This window comes from Salmo salar, chromosome 05, assembly GCF_965601325.2.
Source record: "Salmo salar chromosome 05, fSalSal1, whole genome shotgun sequence".
Classification (NCBI taxonomy): Eukaryota; Metazoa; Chordata; class Actinopteri; order Salmoniformes; family Salmonidae; genus Salmo; species Salmo salar.
The window spans coordinates 57,346,318-57,370,835 of NC_138295.1; the positions used below are offsets into that span (position 1 = coordinate 57,346,318).

At 43.9% G+C, this 24,518-nt stretch overlaps 1 protein-coding gene across 1 annotated transcript in view; it reads left to right on the forward strand.

The window, feature by feature from the left end:
- Window positions 1-23,830, forward strand: part of LOC106605167 (uncharacterized) — a 29,610-nt gene extending 5,780 nt beyond the window's left edge. Inside the window, exons 2-15 of the mRNA XM_014200542.3 lie at window positions 6,953-7,101; window positions 7,367-7,477; window positions 7,709-7,846; window positions 8,190-8,318; window positions 9,594-9,776; window positions 11,278-11,388; window positions 12,897-12,998; window positions 14,752-14,839; window positions 15,594-15,783; window positions 16,151-16,238; window positions 17,530-17,679; window positions 17,977-18,184; window positions 22,176-22,261; window positions 22,449-23,830. Coding sequence (XP_014056017.2) covers window positions 6,955-7,101; window positions 7,367-7,477; window positions 7,709-7,846; window positions 8,190-8,318; window positions 9,594-9,776; window positions 11,278-11,388; window positions 12,897-12,998; window positions 14,752-14,839; window positions 15,594-15,783; window positions 16,151-16,238; window positions 17,530-17,679; window positions 17,977-18,184; window positions 22,176-22,261; window positions 22,449-22,583 — 1,866 coding nt within the window. The 5' untranslated portion in view covers window positions 6,953-6,954 and the 3' untranslated portion in view covers window positions 22,584-23,830. The remainder of the gene's footprint in view (window positions 1-6,952; window positions 7,102-7,366; window positions 7,478-7,708; window positions 7,847-8,189; window positions 8,319-9,593; window positions 9,777-11,277; window positions 11,389-12,896; window positions 12,999-14,751; window positions 14,840-15,593; window positions 15,784-16,150; window positions 16,239-17,529; window positions 17,680-17,976; window positions 18,185-22,175; window positions 22,262-22,448) is intronic.
- Window positions 23,831-24,518: the final 688 nt, after the last annotated feature.

Genomic DNA, 24,518 nt, shown 5'->3' on the forward strand with positions numbered 1-24,518 from the left:
AAGCTTACAAGAAATCCTGCTATGCCCTCCGACGAACCATCAAACAAGCAAAGCATCAACACAGGACTAAGATCGAATCGTACTACACCGGCTCCGACGCTCGTCGGATGTGGCAGGGCTTGCAAACTATTACAGACTACAAAGGGAAGCACAGCTGAGAGCTGCCCAGTGACAGGAGCCTACCAGACAAGCTAAATAACTTATATGCTCGCTTCGAGGCAAGTAACACTGAAACATGCATGAGAGCATCAGCTGTTCCGGACGACTATGTGATCATGCTCTCCGCAGCCGATGTGAGTAAGACCTTTAAACAGGTCAACATTCACAAGGCTGCAGGGCCAGACGGATTACCAGGACGTGTTGTCCGGGCATGCGCTGACCAACTGGCAAGTGTCTTCACTGACATTTTCAACCTCTCCCTGTCTGAGTCTGTAATACCAACATGTTTCAAGCAGACCACCATAGTCCCTGTGCCCAAGAGCACTAAGGTAACCTACCTAAATGACCACCGACCCGTAGCACTCACGTCTGTAGCCATGAAGTGCTTTGAAAGGCTGGTCATGGCTCACATCAACACCATTATCCCAGAAACCCTAGACCCACTCCAATTTGCATACTGCCCCAACAGATCTACAGATGATGCAATCTCTATTACACTCCACACTGCCCTTTCACACCTGGACTAAAGGAACACCTATGTGAGAATGCTATTCATCGACTACAGCTAAAGGCCCAGGTGGTAAGGGTAAGTAACAACACATCCGCCACGCTGATCCTCAATACGGGGGCCCCTCAGGGGTACGTGCTCAGTCCCCTCCTGTACTCTGTACTTCACTCATGACTGCACGGCCAGGCACGACTCTCCAACACCATCATTAAGTTTGCCGATGACACAACAGTGGTAGACCTGATCACCGACAATGACGAGACAGCCTATAGGGAGGAGGTCAGAGACCTGACCTTGTGCTGCAAGGACAACAACCTCTCCCTCAACGTGATCAAGACAAAGGAGATGATTGTGGACTGTAGGAAAGGAGGACAGATCACACCCCCATTCTCATCGACAGGGCTGTAGTGGAGCAGGTTGAGAGCTTCAAGTTCCTTGGCATCCACATCACCAACAAACTAACATGGTCCAAGCACACCATGACAGCTGTGAAGAGGGCACGACAATAACTATTCCCCCTCAGGAGACTGAAAAGATTTAGCATGGGTCCTCAGATCCTCAAAAGGTTCTACAGCTGCACCATTGAGAGTATCCTGACTGGTTGCATCACTGCCTGGTATGGCAAGTGCTCGGCCTCCAACCGCAAGGCACTACAGAGTGTAGTGCATACGTCCCAGTACATCACCGGGGCCAAGATTCCTGCCATCCAGGACTTGGCGGTGTCAGAGGAAGGCCCTAAAAATTGTCAAAGACTCCAGCCACCCTAGTCATAGACTGTTCTCTCTGCTACCGCACGCATGTTAAGCGGTACTGGAGCACCAAGTCTAGGTCCAAGAGACTTCTAAACAGCTTCTACCCCAAAGCAATAAGACTCCTGAACCCAGACTATTTGCATTGCCCCCCCCCCCCCCCCCCCCTTCTACGTTGCAGCTACTCTCTGTTATTATCTATGCATAGTCACTTTAATAATTCTATCTACATGTACATATTACCTCGACTAACCGGTGCCCCCGCACATTGACTCTGTACCGGTACCCCCTGTACATAGCCTCGCTATTGTTATTTCACTGCTGCTCTTTAATTATTTCTTACTTTTATTTCGTACTTTTTTGGGGATGTTATGCATTTCACTGTTGTATTCGGCGCATGTGACAAATAACATTTGATTTGATTTTTGATTTGACATATAGTGCATTACTTTCGAACATTAAAGGAAATAGAGTGCCATTTTGGATGCATCCTAGGTATTCCAGGGCACCTGATCTGTCAGATGTCACAATGTGCTCATGGCTAACAGGTCAGGTGGGGGTTGGATAGTTTCGCTGTAATCCTTTGGAGAGTACTAGAGACCTGAGCAATACAGTAACTGTAGTCTATGGAAATGCCCTTTATTGTTACTGATGTAAATGTCCTTCATTGTTACACTTGACCGCTATTGACATTCTGTGCTAGCCCATTGTGAGGCTGGCAGACGAGACAGACTAGTCGGTTTGAATGGAGCACAATTCATCATAATCAGTATGTTGATTACATACTTCTCCGTCAATATGCAGAATGGCATACACAGATGACAGTAAGTTTCCTTTTTTAAGTCTTCTGGACTCAAGGAAGAGATACACTTTAGCTACTTGAACTGCTGGTGGGTTATGGATGTAACATTGTAACACCTGATGCCTTTCTTGAGGATAGTGCAGCAAAGTGCTCACCAATGCAGAAAATTCTGGTGTTTTTATGTTTCTCAGGTGACAGCAGCTTTTGCTCAATATCAGCCAGACAAAGGTTAAAGGCACAGTCCATACATTTGATTTTCACCCTGAAATTCTCTGGAAGACTGAGGGGGATGTGTTTGCTAGTGTACCCTTCTTAAAAAACTAAGAGTAAGACAAATATGACCAAACATGTGCAAATAATATACTTATACTCATTGGTGTAAATGGTTTTGTTTGTTTGTGTTTATACTTGGTCTGGCCACCAGGGACAGCGAGAGTGTGGACTGTCCCTTTAATTGAATGTCAGGACCAGGTCAACCCCTAGCAGGGCAGTTGTGTTCATGTGTTGTCTGTGTAACATTTTTCCCTGGTGCCCTTGCTTTGAACACATAGTGAAAACAAACCCTCTGCATTCACTCACGCATACAGCATGCCATACTTAAGTATCTTGTTTCTTAAGTTTGTCGCGCTACAGTGCCTTGTAAAAGTATTCACCCCCTTGGTGTTTTTCCTATTTTGTTGCATTACAACCTGTAATTTAAATATATTTTTATTTGGATTTAATGTAATGGACATACACAAAATAGTCCAAATTGGTGAAGTGAAATGAAAAAAATAACTTGTTTAAAAAAATTCTACAAAAATTAAATGGAAAAGTGATGCGTGCATATGTATTCACCCCTTTGCTATGAAGCCCCTAAATAAGATCTGGTGCAACCAATTACCTTCAGAAGTCACATAATTAGTGAATAGTTATGGACGCTCAAGTTTTCTGTTTTTTTGTCATTGTCTTGTTTCACAATAAAAAATATTTTGCGTCTTCAAAGTGGTAGGCATGTTGTGTAAATCAAATGATGCAACCCCCCCCCCAAAAAAAAATCAATTTTCATTCCAGGTTGTAAGGCAACAAAATAGGAAAAATGCCAAGGGGGTGAATACTTTCGCAAGCCACTGTATATAGCCTAGCTCTTGTCACTTGTCTTGATTGTGAATGTACGTATGGTTTTGAATAGGCTACACAGTGCTTAGCCTACTTTTTCTTTGTCATTTCTCCATACAATTATATTGGGGAATTATGGTCACAGTCAGTGTGACTCTGTGAGAGACAGGCACTTGCCCTTCTAGTCTTAGAAGTGTTTAAAAAAAAAAAAAGGTTGTTCTGAACCCAATGCCTGCAAGTTGTTGTTAAATTCGCGTGAAATATGTGTCATTTAATTCCCCGTTAACCTCTATGGGCTAGGTGGGACGCTGAAGTTTAACAGGATCCAAACCTGACCTCAAGTGGTTATTAAAGGGGCTAGAGGAAGACCATTGCCTCGTCCCCCCCCCCCACACACACACACACACACACACACACACACACACACACACACACACACCACACACACACACACACACACACACACACACACACACACACACACACACACACCAATCAGTGTCCTATGGCTGCTAGCAATAATTGCCCCTCAGGGATGAATAAAGTTGTTTGAATTGAATTGAATCACAGTCCTGTAATCCTGTTAACACAGGTGGGTCAAGAGTGAACAGACTTCCACTTCTTTAGATATGATTGCATATTACCAACTGCAGTGCGAGGGAGGAGGGACAAGTATGAATGAACTCCAATTGTGTACTTTTTTTCTCTATCTCTTTCTGTGTGTTTGTGTGTTGGTAGTAAGGATTGTGGAATCTAATTATTGTGGAATCCTTGCTTCTGTTCGTGCATGATCGATCACTGTTGAGAGGGCGTGTATGTTCTTGTGTGTGTTCTAGGGGTATGACGCTTCAACTGTTGCTGGTTATTGCTGAGTCGAGGGGAAAGATTAGAACTACAGTGTGAGAGATTGAGTGAGTGAGTCTTCAGACCTCGGACTTGAGGGTTACGCATTGTGTCACCTCCAGATAGGACAGTAGCTGGGGCCATAAACTGAAAATGATCGACACGACCATACCGACCATGCTGATATTGTTCATTACGATAAGTAGCCTATACTAGAGAAGTTTGAAATGAAATACATTTAGTTAATATGGGTGATTGTTAATGGGACACGTGATGGCTACAATCATCAATCTAGTTGTAGTAGTTTAAAGGGTAATACAAAAAAACTGGTGCACATTCATGTTATAAACTTATCCATCTATTTATCGGTATCGCATCATTTCAGGAAATCTAGCGCAACTGGATCGCACAGCTTTAACACACACACACACACACACACACACACACACACACACACACACACACACACACACACACACACACACACACGCACACGCACACGCACTCACTCCTTGGGACTGCCTCTGTTTCTTCCACTCTCTTATCTCTCCTGACACTCCTCTGTAATCAATACCTATTTTCAGCACATTAACACAAAAATGTTCAGCTTAATCTTCCTCTCTATTATACCTTTTCCCCTTAATTATGTCCCTTTCTACTCACTTTCTTTTCCATCCTTTTAAATTCGTCTCTTTGTGTTCTCTCCCTCCCTCCCGTCCTCTCTTTTCTCTGTATTGTTGTCCATGGGCCCTGGTCAAAAGTAGGCAATAGGGTGCCATTACAGACTCAACCCTGGTGTGTTTGTTTAGCTTTTGTTTTGTTGCTTTTGAATAGCATCTGTGTTGACATGACAGAATGGACTTTACTCCTGCATGACTCTCTCTCCAACACTACAGTCTCTCTTACTGTTGATAGTGTATCTCAACCGGATAATGCAAACGTCCGTTTGGGTCGTATGGATGTGAGTCAGTCTTGGTTTAAACAAAGATTTCTCCTCACCAGCATTCACTCTAATTTTGCCCTCTTCCCAAAGCATGACCTTCATGTGGTGTCCATTACATGTAATATCTACATTTATGGAATGGAAGTAACAGTAACTAATAACTTCACCATATGGAATTTGGCATATGGTATTACTAGGTCAAATATGTATGTGTAATTATGGGTATTGATGAATGGTAGCCATCCTCTTCAACATGCATGCACACACACACACACACACACACACACACACACACACACACACACACACACACACACACACACACACACACACACACACACACACACACACACACACACACACACACACACGCGCACAATTAAAAACACAGTATATACATAGTTCCTGCATGCAGCCATACACTATTATTCTATAAACAACATAGTATTGTATGTTCTGTGTACAGCTCTGTGAAGATATATGCCACACACTCTGACTGTTTTTCATCTCCTCACTGGAAATATGACACTGGCCTCTGACATTTTAGAACCCACTCCCCCCCCCCCCCCCCCCCCTCCCCCCACACTTGTCTCCTCTCCTCCTCCACTCTCTGTCCCTCTCTCTGTCCCTCCTCTGCCTGTCTCTGTGTCAGTGTGCCAGTCTGATGTTTGGAAGCCCTCACTCATATCAGAGTTGTATATTTATCTCCATGCCGCCACTCCTCCAGGCCCCATCGCCTAATAAGGCCTGTGCAGGGAGAGAGAGAGAGAGAGAGAGCAGGAGGAGAGGAGCGAGAAAGGGAGAGAGGAGTTCAGAGAGACGGAATGAGAGGAGTAGAGAGGGAAAAAGGAGAGGGTGGGAAAGGTTTGGACAATGGGAATCCAGACTATTTTCCCACGTGTGTGTGTGTGTGTGTGTGTGTGTGTGTGCATGCATGCATGCGAGTGTGTGTGTGTGTGTGTGTGTGTGTGTGTGTGTGTGTGTGTGTGTGTGTACTCGGATGCTGCCTGTGAGTGTGCACTCGGTTTGCTTGGTCGTTACATCATATTTGCTGCTATTTTACTACTGATTACACTCGTATGAGCAAGTGACATAAAGACATTAAATAACCTAGTTATCGCTGAGAATTCTCCATCTAAGACCTCACCAGTGATGCATATCGTTCATAATGTGGCTTTGTGTTGTGCGGGAGCAGTGTATAGTAGTACTATGTACAGTGAATAGTACTTCAAAGGTGAATCCTCTTGTTTCTATGTATATCTGTGTATGGTTATTGTAAGACCACATCATTGCACTGACTCAAATTTGTGTGCCATTCTTCCCCACAATGCACTTCAAAAAGCTGGGAGGTGAATAGGCATTGTTTACTGTACAGTACCCTCTGTCCATACAGCGAAAGCCTTGCGCTAACAGTCCTTGTCCTGAAATACAATCCCAAGCCACCTTCTCACATCCTGTGTTCTCTCCTCTCTTTCACTATCACTTTTTCCTGAGTGTTTTCTCCATCAACTGTAACATCCTTTCTGGAAGTCAGGGGGATATTCTGCTTTAAAGTGCTTAGTGCTGCTGACACACTGGTGTACTGCTCATAGTGTAGTATCACTTCTGTGAACTGTCACCTGGTTCCTTTTGCTCTTAACCATGCGGTGTATTGAATTACCACTATGTTCAGTGTCCTTGCCATCTGGGATCCTTGGGACGTCACCCCATTGAAGTTCACATTTAAAATGGGCAAGGTAAGGGGTACTGGTCAAGGACATCCAAGGATCCCAGATAGCACTAACCCTATTTCGTCAAGTCATCAAGTCATGTACAATCATCCCATCTCCTTCTATCCTTCTATCCTACAGAAATGCACCTTCACAATATAGACACCCCGAGGAGCCGATGGGAGCAGGGCTTGCGGCCGCCATGGGTCACCCGATTGGCTGGAGGGCAAAGCCCCGCCTCTTCAGGGGTGGAGTCAGACACAGAGAGCAGCAGCACAGAGAGTGAGAGGGTAAGGAGGAGTGGGTCTCACGTTAACTTGCGTCAGGTGGTTGGTTGGGTTGTTTGTTTATTCTGGTAATGTGGTCAGAGTCAGACGCTGCGATCCAAAGCGACTCATCATATACATCAGTGTATGTGTCCAACGCTGGAATTGAACCGGTAACTTTGGCGCCGCAGTCATCGCACTCTAACCAACTGAGCCACCGGAATGACTTTTAGATCCAGGTTGAATAGTCTCTTTTCAGTCTTCTGTGTGTCTCTTCTCTACCTCTCAGTCCCCAGCCAAACGTTTAGAGGCGCGGTCACCGAGGATCCTACTATTGCCCTCCATGCTGCAACAGCGAATCACAGAGATCGACCAGCAGAGGGAGGAGCTAAAGATAGAGGTGAGACACCGATGGATTAATGAATGAACCAAGTCAAACCCTGATTGTGTCTCGTATCAAACCGTTTTTATGAAGAGTGGTGGCTGTTCAGTAAATTAACCTGATGAAGTCTGATTCTGGATCTGTTCAAAACAAACCAACTCCTTTTTTCTAATGTCTCCTTCAAAGGCACATTCTGCATTCTTCTTTGTGGGACTGACCTCTCTATCTCTCTCCTGTCTGCCACTCCAGCTGCAGTTGGAGATAGCCCTGTTGGAGGGCGAGCTGCAGGAGGAGAGGAACGAGCTGCGCAGACACACTCTGGGTCTACAGACACTGCAGGAGGAAGGCAGGCACAAGGAGACACACAGACAGACGGACAGACAGAAGGTCAGTAGTACTGAACACACAAGGAGCATGAGAAGCCACGCAGACAGTCACAGACAGACTGACGGACGGTTAGCGGTACACAGACAGAGCGCCATTCAATACCATCCAAAGCATCCTGTCTTCAGGCGGTATGTTTGTATCTCATGGTTTGGGACTCGAGAGTGATATGGCCCGAACATGAGTAGCTATAGCAGTGAGGTAGACACCGAGTCACTCCATGTGACACTTTACACTATAGGCCTAAGCTATGTGATAGCGGAATGATCTGACAAACAGATGGATCTTTATATAAAGGGACGACTGTTCCCTCTCTCTCATCCTCCTCTTTTCTCTCTCTCTGTAGGAGCGAGCCAGTCTGGAGGTGGAGAGGGCCCGGGTTGAGGAGCTGAGGAGTAGGTTGGTGGAGAAGGAGACACTGATCCCCAGTCAGCCAGAGGGCCAGAGAGAGCAGCTACTGGTCCAACTACAACAGGTGATTTACTGATCCAGGAACAGTCACTGACTGGGGTGGTATTCATTAAGGCACGCAATGTTTTAAAACATTTTGCAAAAGAAAAAGAGCGCTTTTTAAGTCCAGGTTGTCCCTACCTGTTTCAGTCCGTTTTCTTCCGTTTAGTACCTTATGAATAGTACCCAGTTAACTGATTTTATGCCTTGCCATGAGACTGCGTGTAAAAGAGAATGCACTGCATCTTCTTCCTGTTCGTCTGGCTAGATGTACTAGGGGTAGTTCACAGGTAGCCTAGCCTGGCAAGGTGACATCACCTGCCCTGAGACCTGAAGTGAAGTCAACTTTGTGCATTGGAGAGCTAGCTTTTGGTCTAGTCTCATATACAGTTGAATTCAGGTGCTAGTGACAGCATGGTCTCACACTGCCTCTGGTTGGAACCCATTTAACATCATGTGTTCTAATTCAAATCTCTCTGGTCATGGTTATAAAGGATTGCATGAGAACCCAAGGGGAAAGAAGAGGAAAGAGTGCATAAGGACATGAAGACGAAGATACAGTATAACAAACAACAGCGCCATAGAACATAGCCCTAGCCACATTCACAACTTACTGCCTTGGGACACGATAGCTAGCTAAGCTGGCCTCAGGGGCACAAAGACATAGTTCCGTTCTATTTCTGTTAAGTTACTGTATGTTCTTTCTTGTCGGCGGTACTAGTTATCTTTGTAGTACCTCTTCTACCTGATAGGTCAAAGTGTCATAAAGGTATCTGAGACAGACATGCAGGCAGACAAAGGGTTCATTGTGCATTTTGGCAGTGACACTGACATGGCGTGTCATTCTGATGACAGAGGATGTGTCCCACATGGCACCCTATTCCCAATATAGTGCAGTACTTTTAACAAGAGTCCTGGTCAAAAGAAGTGTACTATATAGAGAATAGGGTGGCCTTTGGGACACACACTAGAGACCTAGGACTTAGGGTTTATGGTCTGTGTTTAATTAATGTTCTTGAATGGAGTGGTCTAACCAGTTGTTTTTTGTTTTAGTGTTCTAAGCCACAGGCTCTTTCTGTACTAATCGACAGCTTTCTTCCATTTTCTGTCTGTTCCTCTCCTTCTGCATCTTTCTTTCATCACTTTCTCTCTCTGCATCCCTCCATCACACTCTCTTTTTCTCTCCATCTCTCTCTGTTCTGTCTCTCTTTCCTCTCTCTCCCTCTCCCTCCATCCTGCTCTCTTTCTTTCTCTCTGTTCCATCTCTCTTTCCCTCCGTCCCTCTCTCTCTCTCTTCCAGGAGAAAGAGATGGTGGATGCAGCCGGCCGGGTGTTCGAGGACTGGGAATTCCGTGTCCTGGAGAGTGAGGCCGGAATAGAGGAGGAGGAGAGCGAAGGAAAGATTGAAGGGAAGGAGAGCGGGAACGAGGAAGATAAGGAGAAGGAGATCTCATGCCAAAAGCATGCTGTTTACTCAGCGCAGGTAAGCCAGGGTCGACAAATAAAAGACGACAACATTTCAGAGAATCTCACATCTCCAAGCAGGTTCTACTGGTTTGGTTAGAAGCGTATCCCCCACCACAGACTCTCTCTAAATGCCCCCTCCCCCCCCACTCTGTGACCCCAATGGTAGTCACTCTCTGTTTGGAAACGGCTCCTCACAAGTAATCCCCATCCCCTCATCCTCCTCTTCTCAAACGGAGACATGAACGTGAACTCTCCCTTCTCCTCACACTATACGGCATCACCTTCCACTGTCACATGACTGCACAAACAAGTTAGGCAATTGCATCAGAAGCCCCTTTGGGAGGGAGGGAGGGAGGGAGGGAGGGAAAGTGGAGAAAGATGTATAGATGAAGGGAGAGCTGGTCAATTGAGGAATTGGAGGAGGAGAGGAGAGGGACTAAAAGTAGAGAATGGAGAGGGAAGGTTAAAGGGGTATGGTGATAGTGGTGTGGAGGGGTTGAAGGATAAAAGGAAGGATTGTATCGTGAGGAGAGAGAAGAAAGAGGATAAACTTAGGATATCATGTGATGAGGAGGAAAAGTGGGAGAATAGAGAAAGATGAAACAAGTGATAGTGATGGAAAGAGGGGAGGAGAGAGTGGGAGAGAGTTGATTCAGCTGCACTGTGGCCTTGCTTGGGTTGACAGCTCATCTCTATACCACTCTCTCTCTCGGTCTCTGTCTCGGTCTCGGTCTCTATCTCTTTCTCTATCTCCTCCTCTCTCACTTATTAACTGTGCTGAGCTGACATCACTAATTCTTTCTTCCCTGTCATCTCTCACTCATCTCCTCTGTTATTCATCCCTCACTCCTCTCCTCTGTTATTCATCTCTCACTCCTCTCCTCTGTTATTCATCCCTCACTCCTCTCCTCTGTTATTCATCTCTCACTCCTCTCCTCTGTTATTCATCCCTCACTCCTCTCCTCTGTTATTCATCTCTCACTCCTCTCCTCTGTTATTCATCTCTCACTCCTCTCTGTTATTCATCCCTCACTCCTCTCCTCTGTCATTCATCTCTCACTCTCCTCTGTTATTCATCTCTCACTCCTCTCCTCTGTTATTCATCCCTCACTCCTCTCCTCTGTCATTCATCTCTCACTCCTCTCTGTTATTCATCTCTCACTCCTCTCCTCTGTCATTCATCTCTCACTCCTCTCCTCTGTCATTCATCTCTCACTCCTCTCCTCTGTTATTCATCCCTCATCTCCTCTCATAACTCAAATGGATGTTGGAAGGTCTGCCATTGAACATACCTAGAGTAATTGACTATTAATATAAGACATGAGACATAACAGATAAGATACTGCGCATATTTAAAACAACAACTCTATAATACTAACAACAACAACATCATCTGTCTAACATGCCACTGAACATGCAGTACATGAATTACAGGAGACAGAATGATGCGATGTTTAATATTAAGTGCCTGACGTTTCATTGGTCGATTTCTTTTCTTTATTCATTGATTTCTTCAGGAGCGAGTCCAGCAGCTTGAGAAGCAGTTGAAGGAGATGGAGAGAGAGAAGGATAGAGAGATGAATGCCTTGAGGAAGGAGAGGAAAGAGTTGCTCCACCCCACTCAAAGGGTAATAAGGGAACAGACACTGATGATCAGCAAATGTCATAACTTTAACTTTATTCATTTATTATTTATCAGGGAAATGATTATGTCTTATATTCCCGGTGGCTCAAGTATGATAATATGATACATTAAATGAAGTGTCTGAAGTCCCGCTTGTGCCGTCAAACCCCTGCAACTTATCCAGAACACTGCAGCCCGCCTCGTTTTCAACCTTCCCAAGTTCTGTCATGTCACCTACTGATCTACTGATAGCTACGTTATTGAGGAAAAATGAACTTTCTATGCCTGTAATATGTGGTTGTCCCACCTAGCTATCTTAAGATGAATGTACAAACTGCGTCTGCTAAATGACTAAAATGTAAAATATAAATGAAGTGTTTGGAAGCTAGATAAGAATGTCCATTGTTGCTAGTGTTTTTATTCAATATTCATAATGGTTGTCTGAAGCGCCAAAGTGTATGATTTGTCAACTCCCTGCTTGGACAGTGATATTGTTTGTTGTTGAACCAATGATATGCCTTTGATTAGAATTATAACAGGGCAAGTTGAAAAGGGGGAGGAGACTAGTTAGAGACAGGGAAAGAGCACAACTGAGCATAGAGAGTGAGCGAGAGAGAGGCATGACTGAAGGGAGGGAGGGAAGAAACAGGGAAGAGAAAAGCAGAACAGGGGAGGGTGACTATGAGGGAGAGAGAGAGGGAATGCGAGAAGACAAGCTGAGATAACTTAAAAGCGTCGCAACAACACCGGTAAGCTGAGAGACACTACAAATCAAATATGCATGCTTCAAGTGTCTGTAGATTGGGTTAATCAGAAAAGGCATTTAATACAGGCTAAGTGTGTCAGTTAATACTAGGACAAGAGAGGGAGTGGACAAGGGAGTGGCAGATAGGGGGAGAAAGGAGGGACAGACAGTGTGTTTCTGTACAACTGTGTCTGAATGCAATATGACTTTGTATGACATGCTAGGGTAGTCATATGGGTAGTAGTCACTAATGAGAAGAGATGGAACTGTTTTTGGCAGAGAGAAATTGATTTCATTGCTCATCCAGACACGAGAGAGAGAGAGAGAGAGAGAGACTGAGACGGGTTAACAGAGAATACATGCCGCTTCTGAATTGCTCATGTGTCTGTGAGTCAGGGAGAAGGGGTGGGAGGGAAGGAGCGAAAGCGAGATATTGTGAGAGGGAGATCATTTTTTTTAACTCATTAGGGTGGTTCCTGAGAGCTGGCATGCGTTTTCCATTCTCAGTGAGTTTCAGAATGTATTTTACTACTTGTTACACTCCCACTATGTCATTTCATTATGTGCCATGGCTAAATGTTGACACAACCGTCTTAGTGTGTCGTGTGGTCATCCAGGTCTGATGACTGACGGTCTGGCCAACCTAACTGACATGTCTAGGTCATTATAATAACAACATTCACTTGTCTCTTTTTTCACTCTCCTCTTCACGGCTGAGTTTATGCCATAACCGGTTATATAACGGTCATACTCCCATCTCCTATCAGGTCTTGAAAGAGAAGAAGCCACTCACTGATTGGTCCAACATCCCCAGCTCGGTCCCTTGCATGATGTCACTCTCGCCGCTGACCATTCACAAATCACCTCAGGTGTGTTGCCGGGCCGTTACCATTGACATGGATCATGTTTGCCAATTGTATGTGACACATACAGTGGCAAGAAAAAGTATGTGAACCCTTTGGAATTACCTGGATTTCTGCATAAAATGTTAATACAATTTGATCTGATCTTCATCCAAGTCACAACAATAGACAAACACATTCTGCTTAAACTAGTAACACACAAACAATTATACGTTTTCATGTCTTTATTGAACACCCCATCTAAACATTCACAGTTTAGGGTGGGAAAAGTATGTGAACCCTTGGATTTAATAACTGGTTGACCCTCCTTTGGCAGCAATAAACTCAACCAAACGTTTTCTGTAGTTGCTGATCAGACCTGCACAATGGTCAGGAGGAATTTTGGACCATTCATCTTTACAAAACTGTTTCAGTTCAGCAATATTCTTAGGATGTCTGGTGTGAACCGCTCTCGAGGTCATGCCACAACATTTTAAAATCGGGTTGAAGTCAGGACTCTGACTGGGCCACTCCAGAAGGCTTATTTTCTTCTGTTGAAGCCATTCTGTTGTTGATTTACTTCTGTGTTTTGGGTTGTTGTCCTGTTGCATCACCCAACTTCTGTTGAGCTTCAATTGGCGGACAGATAGCCTTTCATTCTCCTGCAAAATGTCTTGATAAACTTGGGAATTCATTTTTCCGTCGATGATAGCAAGCTGTCCAGGCCCTGAGGCAGCAAAGCAGCCCCAAACCATGATGCTCCCTCCACCATACTTTACAGTTGGGGTGAGGTTTTGATGTTGGTGTGCTGTGCCTTTTTTTCTCCACACATGTTCCTTCCAAACAACTCAACTTTAGTTGAATCTGTCCACAGAATATTTTGCCAGAAGCACTGTGGAACATCCAGGTGCTCTTTTGCGAACTTCAGACGTGCTGCAATGTTTTGTTTGGACAGCAGTGGCTTCTTCCGTGGTGTCCTCACATGAACACCATTTTTTTTTAGTGTTTTACGTATCGTAGACTCATCAACAGAGATGTTAGCATGTTCCAGATATTTCTGTAAATCTTTAGCTGACACTCTAGGATTCTTCTTAAACACATTGAGCATTCTGCACTGTGCTCTTGCACTCATCTTTGCAGGACGGCCACTCCTAGGGAGAGTAGCAACAGTGCTGAACTTTCTCCATTTGTAGACAATATGTCTTACCGTGGACTGATGAACATCAAGGCTTTTAGAGATACCTATGTAACCCTTTCCAGCTTTATACAAGTCAACAATTCTTAATATTAGGTCTTCTGAGATCTCGTTTTTTCGAGGCATGGTTCACATCAGGCAATGCTTCTTGTGAATAGCAAACAAAAATGTTGTGAGTGTTTCTTATAGGGCAGGGCAGCTCTAACCAACATCTTCAACCTCGTCTCATTGATTGGACTCCAGGTTAGCTGACTCCTGACTCCAATTAGCTTTTGGAGAAGTAATTAGCCTAGGGGTTCACATACTTTTCCCAACCTACAATGTCAATGTTTAAATTATGTATTCAATATAGACAAGACAATCATTTGTGTTATTAGTTTAAGCACACTGTGTTTGTCTATTGTTCTGACTATGATGAAGATCAGATCAAATTTTATGACAAATTTATGCAGAAATCCAGGTAATTCCAAAGGATTCACATACTTTTTCTTGCCACTGTACATAAACACTGATTTGATTAACTTGTTGTTTTTCTCCTAGTAATGTACTGAAACACAAACTCACAGTGTTATTCCCTAACTTCAGGAACAAGCCAAAGAATCCGCCAGTTTATCCCGGAGACGGAGCTCGCACCGCAACAACAAGCTCGCTGATAGGCCGGTCTCGGCGCAAGGTGAGCTATGATTGGTGTTTAATTATGAATTCCTTTGTGTTTTTCATTTGCTTTACCTCAGAGCATTTATACATTTTTGCTTTCTCTTGCTCTTTGATCCTCTGTCTTTGTCTGTGTATTTGTTTAGTTTCACCCCATCTCTCTCTCTTTCTCTGCTGCTCTCTCTCTCTTTCTCTCTTTCTCTCGCTCTCCTCTCTCTCTCCCTCTCTCTTTCCCTGTCTCTCTCTCCCTGTCTCTCTCTCTCCCTGTCTCTCTCTCTGCTTCTCTCTTTCTCCATCTATTTCTCTGTCTGTCTCTCTCTCTCTTTCTCCATCTCTTTCTCTCTCTCTCTGCCTTTTCAGTTCTGCTAAGGCGTGTCAGTAGCAGACGTAGCTGTTTGTTATTACCATGCCATGAGCAGGATATAGCTGTATGAACTGGATGAGCCAGTGGGGCTACTAGTCTATGGCTGTTCTTTAGAAATTCTGTTCAGTTCGTTTGCTCCACTGTTGCCTAAATCCCATTTCTAGGCTCTCTCTCTAACCCACTGTGTGTGTGTTTGTGCGTGTTTGTATGTCTGCACTGTCATCCATTCTCTCCCTCTAATTTCTCTCCTCTGCTCTCTCCATTCTCTCCCCCTTTCTCGTGCTCTCCTTACCATGTCTCTTATATAATATAATAAGTGCTATGTGTGCTGTTTTTGTGTCCCTTCCTCTTTCTCTCTCGCTCTCTCTATCTGTCTCTCTCTCTCTCTGTCTCTCTATCTCTTTCACAGGGCTGGTGAGAATGGTACCTGACAGTCCGAGCCCAGAGCGCTTCACTTCCCCCCTCCCCTCTCACCGGCACAGCAACGGGCACAGCAACGGGCACATCAACGGGCACAGCAACGGGCACAGACCTGGGCCCAGCAATGGCAGTGGTCTCCTCACCCCCTGTAACAGTGCTAGTAGCTCCCGTGCTGCCAGGTCAGTGGAGGGAAAAAATGTCTAAAGTCACACAAAGTTTAAAGGAACATGTTAGTGTGATTGTATTGTGAGTGAATAAGAGGAGGTATCTGATTGGCTGTCAGGAGGAGAGGGAATGGATGAGTTGTCTGTGGAAGATTGATTGGGTGATTGGGTCAGAGTGGAGATGTAGTTGATGTGAAGGGGAGTGTGATAGACTGGTCAGGTGAGTTTTCTAGGTGTGTGTGAGTGAAATATAAATGCAGCTCTCACTCTGTGTGGGCGTGTGTGCATGTGTCTGTATGTTTCTACGTCTGTGTCTGCGTCTCTGACGACAATAATGCCAATAACTCTGCTGACATGCATGTATTTTTCCTTCTCCCTCCAGCCCGAGTCTGGGACTGTTAAACCTGGTGGAGATTGAGAGGAGACTGAGGGAGGCCAAGGCAGAGAGAGAGCGGCTTCTCAAAGAGAGGGTGAGTCACCACCACTAACATCCCTAATCACCAGGGACACACAGCTTTAGACATGCTGGGTCATATTCATTAGGGCACACTGTAACAAAACGTTTAAAAACGTTTGTTTATTATTGGACGATTAATTCAGGTAGTCTCTCCCTGTTTCAGTCAGTTTTCTTCTGTTTGTTGCTTAATGAACACAACCCTGTTGTGTGACAACTGACTGATTACCATACATAATTAACATGACCACCAGAAGAAAACAGACTGTGAAATGGAAGAACACTTCATAGAAAATGAACAAAACTGAACTATGTCATCACTACTGTGTCTCCAACACCGAGCAAATACACTCCCCAATGTATTTATTTGGACAGTGAAGCTAAAACTTGTTTTATATGAAGCATCAGTACAGAATTTCACCTTTTATTTTAGGGTATTTTCATACATATATGTTTTATTATTTAGAAATGAATGCACTTTTATGTATCTAGTGCCCCCATTTTGAAGGTGTCATAAGTATTTGGACAATTTCACTTATAGTGTATTAAATGTAGTCAAAAGTTTAGTATTTGATCCCATATTCCTAGCACGCAATTATTACAACAAGCGTGTGACTCTACAAACTTGTTGGATGCATTTGCTGTTTGTTTTGGTTGTGTTTCAGATTATTTTATGCCCAATAGAAATGAATAGTAAATAATTTATTGTGTCATTTTGGTGTCACTTTTATTGTAAATAAGAATAGAATATATTTCTGAACACTTCTACATTCACGTGGATGCTACCATGATTATGGATAATCGTGAATGAATCGAGAATAATGATGAATGAGAAAGTTACAGATGCACAAGGATCATGCCCCCAAAACATGCTAACATTTTAAGTGAATTTGTCCAAATACTTATGATACCTTCAAATGGGGGGGATAGATGCATAAAGTGCTTTCATTTCTAAACAGTAAAACATATGTATGAAAATACCCTAAAATAAAATGTGACCTTCTGTACTGTCGCCTCATATAAAAAAAGTAATCTCAAATCCAAAATGCTGGTGTATAGAGGCAAATGAAGTTATAGCTTCACTGTCCAAATAAATACGTAGGGGAGTGTATATGCCTCAGCCTAGATATTGTACTTAATCTTAATCCCCCTGTTTTCAATTAAAAGTATGCCTCTTTCTAAAAACGAAAAACTAATTGAAGAAGGTCTTCAAAGGGAGGCACCTTCTCCAATACGATTAATAAGGACACGAGGAGATAGGATACAAGGAAGTGGATAATTGAGATAAAGCCTGTGTGTTGATCCAGGAGGAAAGGAGGCAGGTGGTAGTGGAGGAGAGGAGGCAGAGGGAGCTGGAGGGCCGAGGAGCAGCAGAACTAGTAGAGTCCCAGACCAGGCCGGTCCCTGACCCAGAGGAGCAGCCCAAAACCACCAGTCCAGTCCCCAGCTCCCCTGAGGTCTGTCTGTCTGTCTGTCTGTCTGTCTGTCTGTCTGTCTGTCTGTCTGTCTGTCTGTCTGTCTGTCTGTCTGTCTGTCTGTCTGTCTGTCTGTCTGTCTGTCTGTCTGTCTCTCTCTGTCTGTGTTCTCTATAGTGCTATACATCCTTTCTCCAACCTCTCCTTTCTCCCGGCTTATTGCTCCCTCAATCTGTCTTTCTTTCTGTCTGTCTCCTTCTCACTAATCTTGTAACGATCTGTTTTTTTTGTGCATATTTATAGTGAAATTATATACATTATACTCATTATTTTCCTCAGCGCTTCCTACCTCTCTTCCTCTCTGCGAACTTTGATCTGCGGGCCCACGTGGAGTCGCTGGGTCACGGGGTGGCGGGGTGCATGGGCCTGCGTATGTCCCCTCGCCGCTGTGCCGGCTTCTTGACCAAGCGAGGAGGGCGGGTCAAGACCTGGAGGAGGAGGTGGTTCCTCTTCGATATGGACCACAGGCGGCTAGCCTACTACACAGGTGAGGGGGCTGAGAGAGAGAGAGACTGTGTGTGTGTGGTGGGTGTTGGTATGTATAAGCCTAAATGCTAGGGTTGTCGCGGTGACCCTTTTACCGCCACACCGGCAGTCATGAGTCATGACCACTGTAAATTTCCATGTGACGTTGAGTTAAGGTAATCTCCTGTTATGCACTCTGGACATGCTTAGATAGTACCCAACTTGCTAATGATCATCAGTTCCTAATGGCCTGGTATTCAGGGCTCTGTTGTCCCTCTAACCACTCTGACATCAATGCAAATGAATTTAAAAATCACATCAAACACTTTTCATCAAAACAGTATCGTGCTTTTAAAACTCACCTCACTGTGAGGATCAATTTGAAGAAAGAAGTTCAACAGCAGGTTGAACCTGAGTGTAAGACATGGTTATTGTAGATGTTGTTTCAAAGCCTAATGGACAGCTTTCTAAGGTGATGATATTTTAAAAACACCCATAGGCATATTATAGTTTATGCATCAAAATAAAAAAAAATCAAACTTTATTTGTCACATGCGCCGAATACATGTGTAGACCTTACCGTGAAATGCTTACTTACAAGCGCTTAACAATGCAGTTCAAGAAAGAGTTAAGAAAATATTTACCAAATAAAATAAAGTAAAAAATAATAAAAAGTAACACAATAAAATAACAATAACAAGGCTATATGCAGGGGGTACCGGTACCGAGTCAATGTACAGGTTAGTCGAGGTAATTTGTACATGTAGGTAGCTGACTATGCATAGATAATAAACAGCGAGTAGCAGCAGTATAAAAAACAAATGTAAATAATCCGGTGGCCATTTTGTTAATTATACAAAAGGCTTGGGGGTTGAAGCTGTTAATTAACCTTTTGGTCCTAGACTTGGCGCTCCGGTACCGCTTGCCATGCGGTAGCAGAGAAAAAGGTCTATGACTTGGGTGACTGGAGTCTTTGACAATTATTTGGGCTTTTCTCTGACACCGCCTAGTATATAGGTCCTGGATGGCAGGAACTTGATCACAGTGATGTACTGGGCCGTAAAGGCATTACCCTCCGTAGTGCCTTGCGGTCAGATGCCGAGCAGTTACCATACCAGGCAGTGATGCAACCGGTCAGGATGCTCTCGATGGTGCAGCTGTAGAACTTTTTGAGGATCTGGGGACCCATGCCAAATCTTTTCAGTCTCTTGAGGGGGAAAAGGTGTTGTTGTGACCTCTTTACGACTGTCTTGGTGTGTTTGGACCATGATAGTTCATTGGTGATGGGAACACCAAAGAACTTGAAACTCTCGACCCGCTCCACTCCAGCCCTGTCGATGTTAATGGGGGGGGCCTGTTCGGCCCGCCTTTTCCTGTAGTCCACGATCAGCTCCTTTGTCTTGCTCACATTGAGGGAGAGGTTGTTGTCCTGGCACCACACTGCCAGGTCTCTGACCTCCTTCCTATAGGCTGTCTCATCGTTGTCGGTGATCAGGCCTACCACTGTTGTGTTGTCAGCAAACTTAATGATTGTGTGGGGTCGTGTTTGGCCACTCAGTCGTGGGTGAACAGGGAGTACAGGAGGGGACTAAGCTCACACCCCTGAGGGCCCCCAGTGTTGAGTATCAGTGTAGCAGACGTGTTGTTGCCTAACCTTACCACCTGGGGGCGGCCCGTCAGGAAGTCCAGGATCCAGTTGCAGTGTGAGGTGTTTAGTCCCAGGGTCCTTAGTGATGAGCTTTGTGGGAACTATGGTGTTGAACGCTGAGCTGCAGTCAATGAACAGCATTCTCACATAGGTGTTCCTTTTGTCCAGGTGGGAAAGGGCAGTGTGGAGTGCGATTGAGATTGCGTCATCTGTGGATCTGTTGGGGAGGTATGCGAATTGGAGTGTGTCTAGGGTATCCGGGAGGATGCTGTTGATGTGAGCCATGACCAGCCTTTCAAAGCACTTCATGTTTACCGATGTGAGTGCTACGGGGTGGTAATCATTTAGGCAGGTTATCTTCTCTTCCTTGGGCACAGGGACTATGGTGGTCTGCTTGAAACATGTAGGTATTACAGACTCAGTCAGGGAGAGGTTGAAAATGTCGGTGAAGACACTTGCCAGTTGGTCCACGCATGCTGTGAGTACACGTCCTGGTAATCCGTCTGGCCCTGCGGCTTTGTGAATATTGACGTGTTTAAAGGTCTTGCTCACATCGGCTACCGAGAGCGTTATCACACAGTCATCCAGAACAGCTGGTGCTCTCATGCATGCTTCAGTGTTGCTTGCCTCGGAGCGAGCATAAAAGGCATTTAGCTCGTCAGGTAGGCTCGTGTCACTGGGCAGCTCGCAGCTGGGTTTCCCTTTGTAGTCTGTAATAGTTTTCAAGCCCTGCCACATCCGACAAGCATCAGAGCCGGTGTAGTAGGATTCAGTCTTAATCCTGTATAGACTCTTTGCTTGATTTATGGTTCGTCTGAGGGCACAACGGGATTGCATACACATAGGCTTATGAGCCCAAGCCCATTTTCTTTTTTTAATTAAAATTATTATTGTGCAGTTATACAGTACTTATCGCTTATTATTCATGGCAGAAAAACATAAAATAAAACTATTTTAAGATGTCTTTGGTGCATAATTACCCCAAAATTAAACAAATTTGAGTAATCAATCGCCTTTGAGTGTGGATTGTATTAGTATGCATACTGGATGGACTGGTTACCTAATGCTATGCTCCAAAATGTCTATCCATGAGTCTGGGAGAGAACGTATAGCCCTAGGCGATGCAGTCAGTAAATTGAGTGTGCAGGGCGATTTTGAATGGCCTAGTAATAGGGAATGAATTGGGTGACACATTACCTTTAGCTATACAGAATATCTCACCACCATGCATTTCCATCTCTTCCTCTCTCCTTTATTCCTTTCTCGAGCAGGCAGACGGGCTGTCAACAGTTTAATGAAATATGTTTCATTTGATAATGGGCATTCTAAATCAAAACTAATTTGACATATTAGTAAAGACAAGATTAAATTGAGAATAGTTTCATGGGTGAAAATATAATCACTTGATGAGAGAACAGCTGTGCAGCCTGAGGCAAGTAACAGAAATGCAAGCTTTTTTAAATACTTTCTCAAATCATGAATAGCCTGTAGTCGCATCATGCAGGGACGCAACTTTGGTTTTAGAAGTGGGAAGGACATAATTATTCAAAAAAAAGTGAAGTCAGATAAACACTCTAAACAGCCTACTGCTCGGAGGCATCCCCATGGTCCTAAAGCACACCGTAGCCTAGTTTTGTATCACATTCCAAAACTGGGGGTGGACCATGTCCCCCTCCCCCGTCCCCAGTTAAATTTGCGCCTCTGGCATGCAGCCCATATATGTTTTGATTTCTAAGAGATTCTAAGGTTTGTATCATTCACAACTAAAGTTGTGAAATAACTCTGAATCTAGCATAATATAGGACCTGTTTCAAATGATCACTTTTACGCTCAGGGACTAATTAGGGACTGATTTAGACCTGGGACACCAGGTGTGTGCAATTAATGATCAGGTAGAACAGAAAAGCAACAGGCTCTCAACCTCGTAGGGTAAGAGTTGAGTATCCCTGGCCTATGGCATTGAGCATAGCCAGATAACATACAGTAGGCCAAATCATATTCTGTTCCTCCGAAATACATGTTCTTCATATCATAATGTTTCTTTAGACCTGCCTAAAATAAATAATGGAATGTATTGTGATGGTGTATATTCAATTGATTTATTATACTTATTTTTTTTTTTGATGTTGCAAGGTGTGCATCAGCAGCTTGTATTCAGGTTGTATTCGTGGAGGTCTGGAGATACTAAACGTGTTTATGTTAATTGCCGGTCAATTACCATGAGACTGGCAGTCTTTTGCATGACAATAACCGGCTGACAAAATGTAATGACCGCCACAGCCCTACTAAATGCCTATGTGATTTGTGTCTGTCTCTCTCTTTCTTTCTCTCGTTCTCTCTCTAATTGACTATTGTTTACCTTCAGACTGTGATGAGAGGAAGCTAAAGGGGGTGATCTACTTCCAGGCTATAGAGGAAGTCTACTATGACCACCTGCGCACAGCCACTTCAGTGAGTCCTCATATACAGTATTTTATCACCATAGAGAGGGAACAATGTGCCCATGATATCACCACAACTGTTAAAAAGATGATCCATTCATGCATTCAATGCTTGAACCAAGTCCCAAGAATTATCGCTCTCTCACCATTCATCTCACTCTCTCTCACTCTCCTCTCTCTCTCTCTCTCTCTCTCAGTCTCCGCGGCCCAGCCTTACGTTCTGTGTGAAGACGTACGAGCGCCTCTTCTTCCTGGTGGCGCCCAGCGCCGAGGCCATGAGGATCTGGATGGACGTCATTGTCACAGCAACAGACGAGCACAGCCGCTACTGACTTTGACTTTACACCTGCCCCCTTTCCTGTGTCTGTCTGACCTTCCCCTTGGGCTGAACCTCCATTCACCTGGCTGACTTGGGTAACCTGGCTACAGTTTCAGCAGTTTACATTATGTGGGGAAAACTGCGCCGAACATAATATTCAGGAAAGCGCTTCCTGAAGGAACTGACATTTGATTCTGGATAGTTTCTTAGGAGCTTTGGTGGCATGGGACTGAGTGGCAGACTGTTACAGGTTCTGTGTGGAACAAGAGATGTTTAGAGGATGGAGGAGGGACAAGGCCATGGGAATATAAAGACGTGGATGTGCAAGCTGGAGCAACCATTGGACATTGTGGAGTCAGTGCCAACCATGATATACTGACAGACAAACCTATGATGTTTTTATTAGTCTCAAATCAGGATTTAATGGTTGGTGTCTCTCTACCAGCTGTGTTTGAGCTCCCTCTTGTGGCCAGATTGAAGTATTGAAGTACTACAGCTTCCGTTGAAATATACAGGTAGCTGCCAAAATAAAGGAAACACCAGCATAATGTGTCTTAATAGGTTGTTGGGGCCACCACGAGCAAGAACAGCTTCAATGCACCTTTGTGTGGATTCTACAAGGGTCTGGAATTCTATTGGGGGGATGCGACACAATTCTTGCATAAGAAATGCCATACTTTTGTGTTTTGTTGATGGTGGTGGAAAACATTGTCTCAGGCACCGCTCCAGAATCTCTTATAAGTGTTCAATTGGCTTGAGATCTGGTGACTGAGTTGGCCATGGCATATGGCTTTACATAGTGTTAATGCTCATCAAATCATTCAGTGACCACTCGTGCCCTGTGGATGGGGGCATTGTCATCCTATGGTGGCATAGCCATGGTAGACAAAATAATAGCCAAAGTAATGGCCTGCCCAGCATTTTTATACATGACCCTAAGCATGATGGGATAGCAATTGTTTTAATAACTCAGGAACAACACCTGTGTGGAAGCACCTGCATTCAATATACTTTGCATTCCTCATTAACTCAAGTGTTTCCATTATTTTGGCAATAACCTGTACATGTATATCTATGTTGACCAAATATATATTTTTCATCTGTCAAAAGGGCTGTTCAGAGTCAATAAAAACACTGACCGAGCATTCAGTTCTCAAAATGGATTGTTTTTTTTTTACTATCAACACAGAAATACTATATGCTTATACATATGTATTATTACTATTATTTTTATTATTATCATTAAAGGTTATTCATACACTTTTGTTGACTCTTTGTGAAAACAACCTTCCCTACTGATTCCCATTGCTTTAATGTCTACTTGAAATCCACTTTTTAAATCATGCTTTTATTTTTACTTTCCTGCCAGACAACTATAGAGCTATACAAACTGGCACAGATATATTAATTATGGTATTGACCGTTTCAAATTGATGGGAATTGAATGGGAACCATGTTTCTCTTGCCCCCAGCTGTTGTAACATGAAGAGAGGAGATTGTATTATTTGTTGAATTACAATGACAACAAAATGTATTTCCATTTCAAAATGAAGAAGAAGATAATATTGTCGAAGGTCCTCATCTGTTTTGGGAAGGGTATGTGTATCAAAGGAAGTGGTGCCGTTAAAACACTTACAACATCTGTCTCAGCCATACACCCTATAGATAAAGGTCTCAGAAAGCAATGCGGGTAAGAGTTGAACAATAACGACATGTTTATCAAAAATGTTTTTGCTTATTTTAACTTATCATTAACTACTGTAGTATTTCATTAATGTTATTTATGTGATACTGCCCAAGAAGAAGTGTTTGGAGGATATATTGGAACGGGTTCGTCTTAGGCCGGCAAACCGTGCCAAAACATCTTCCAAACACCGGCTTCGAGGGCATTATCACTCGTATACAATGGGTTCAGTGTTGCCAACTAATTTTCAGGGTAAGTTGCTAG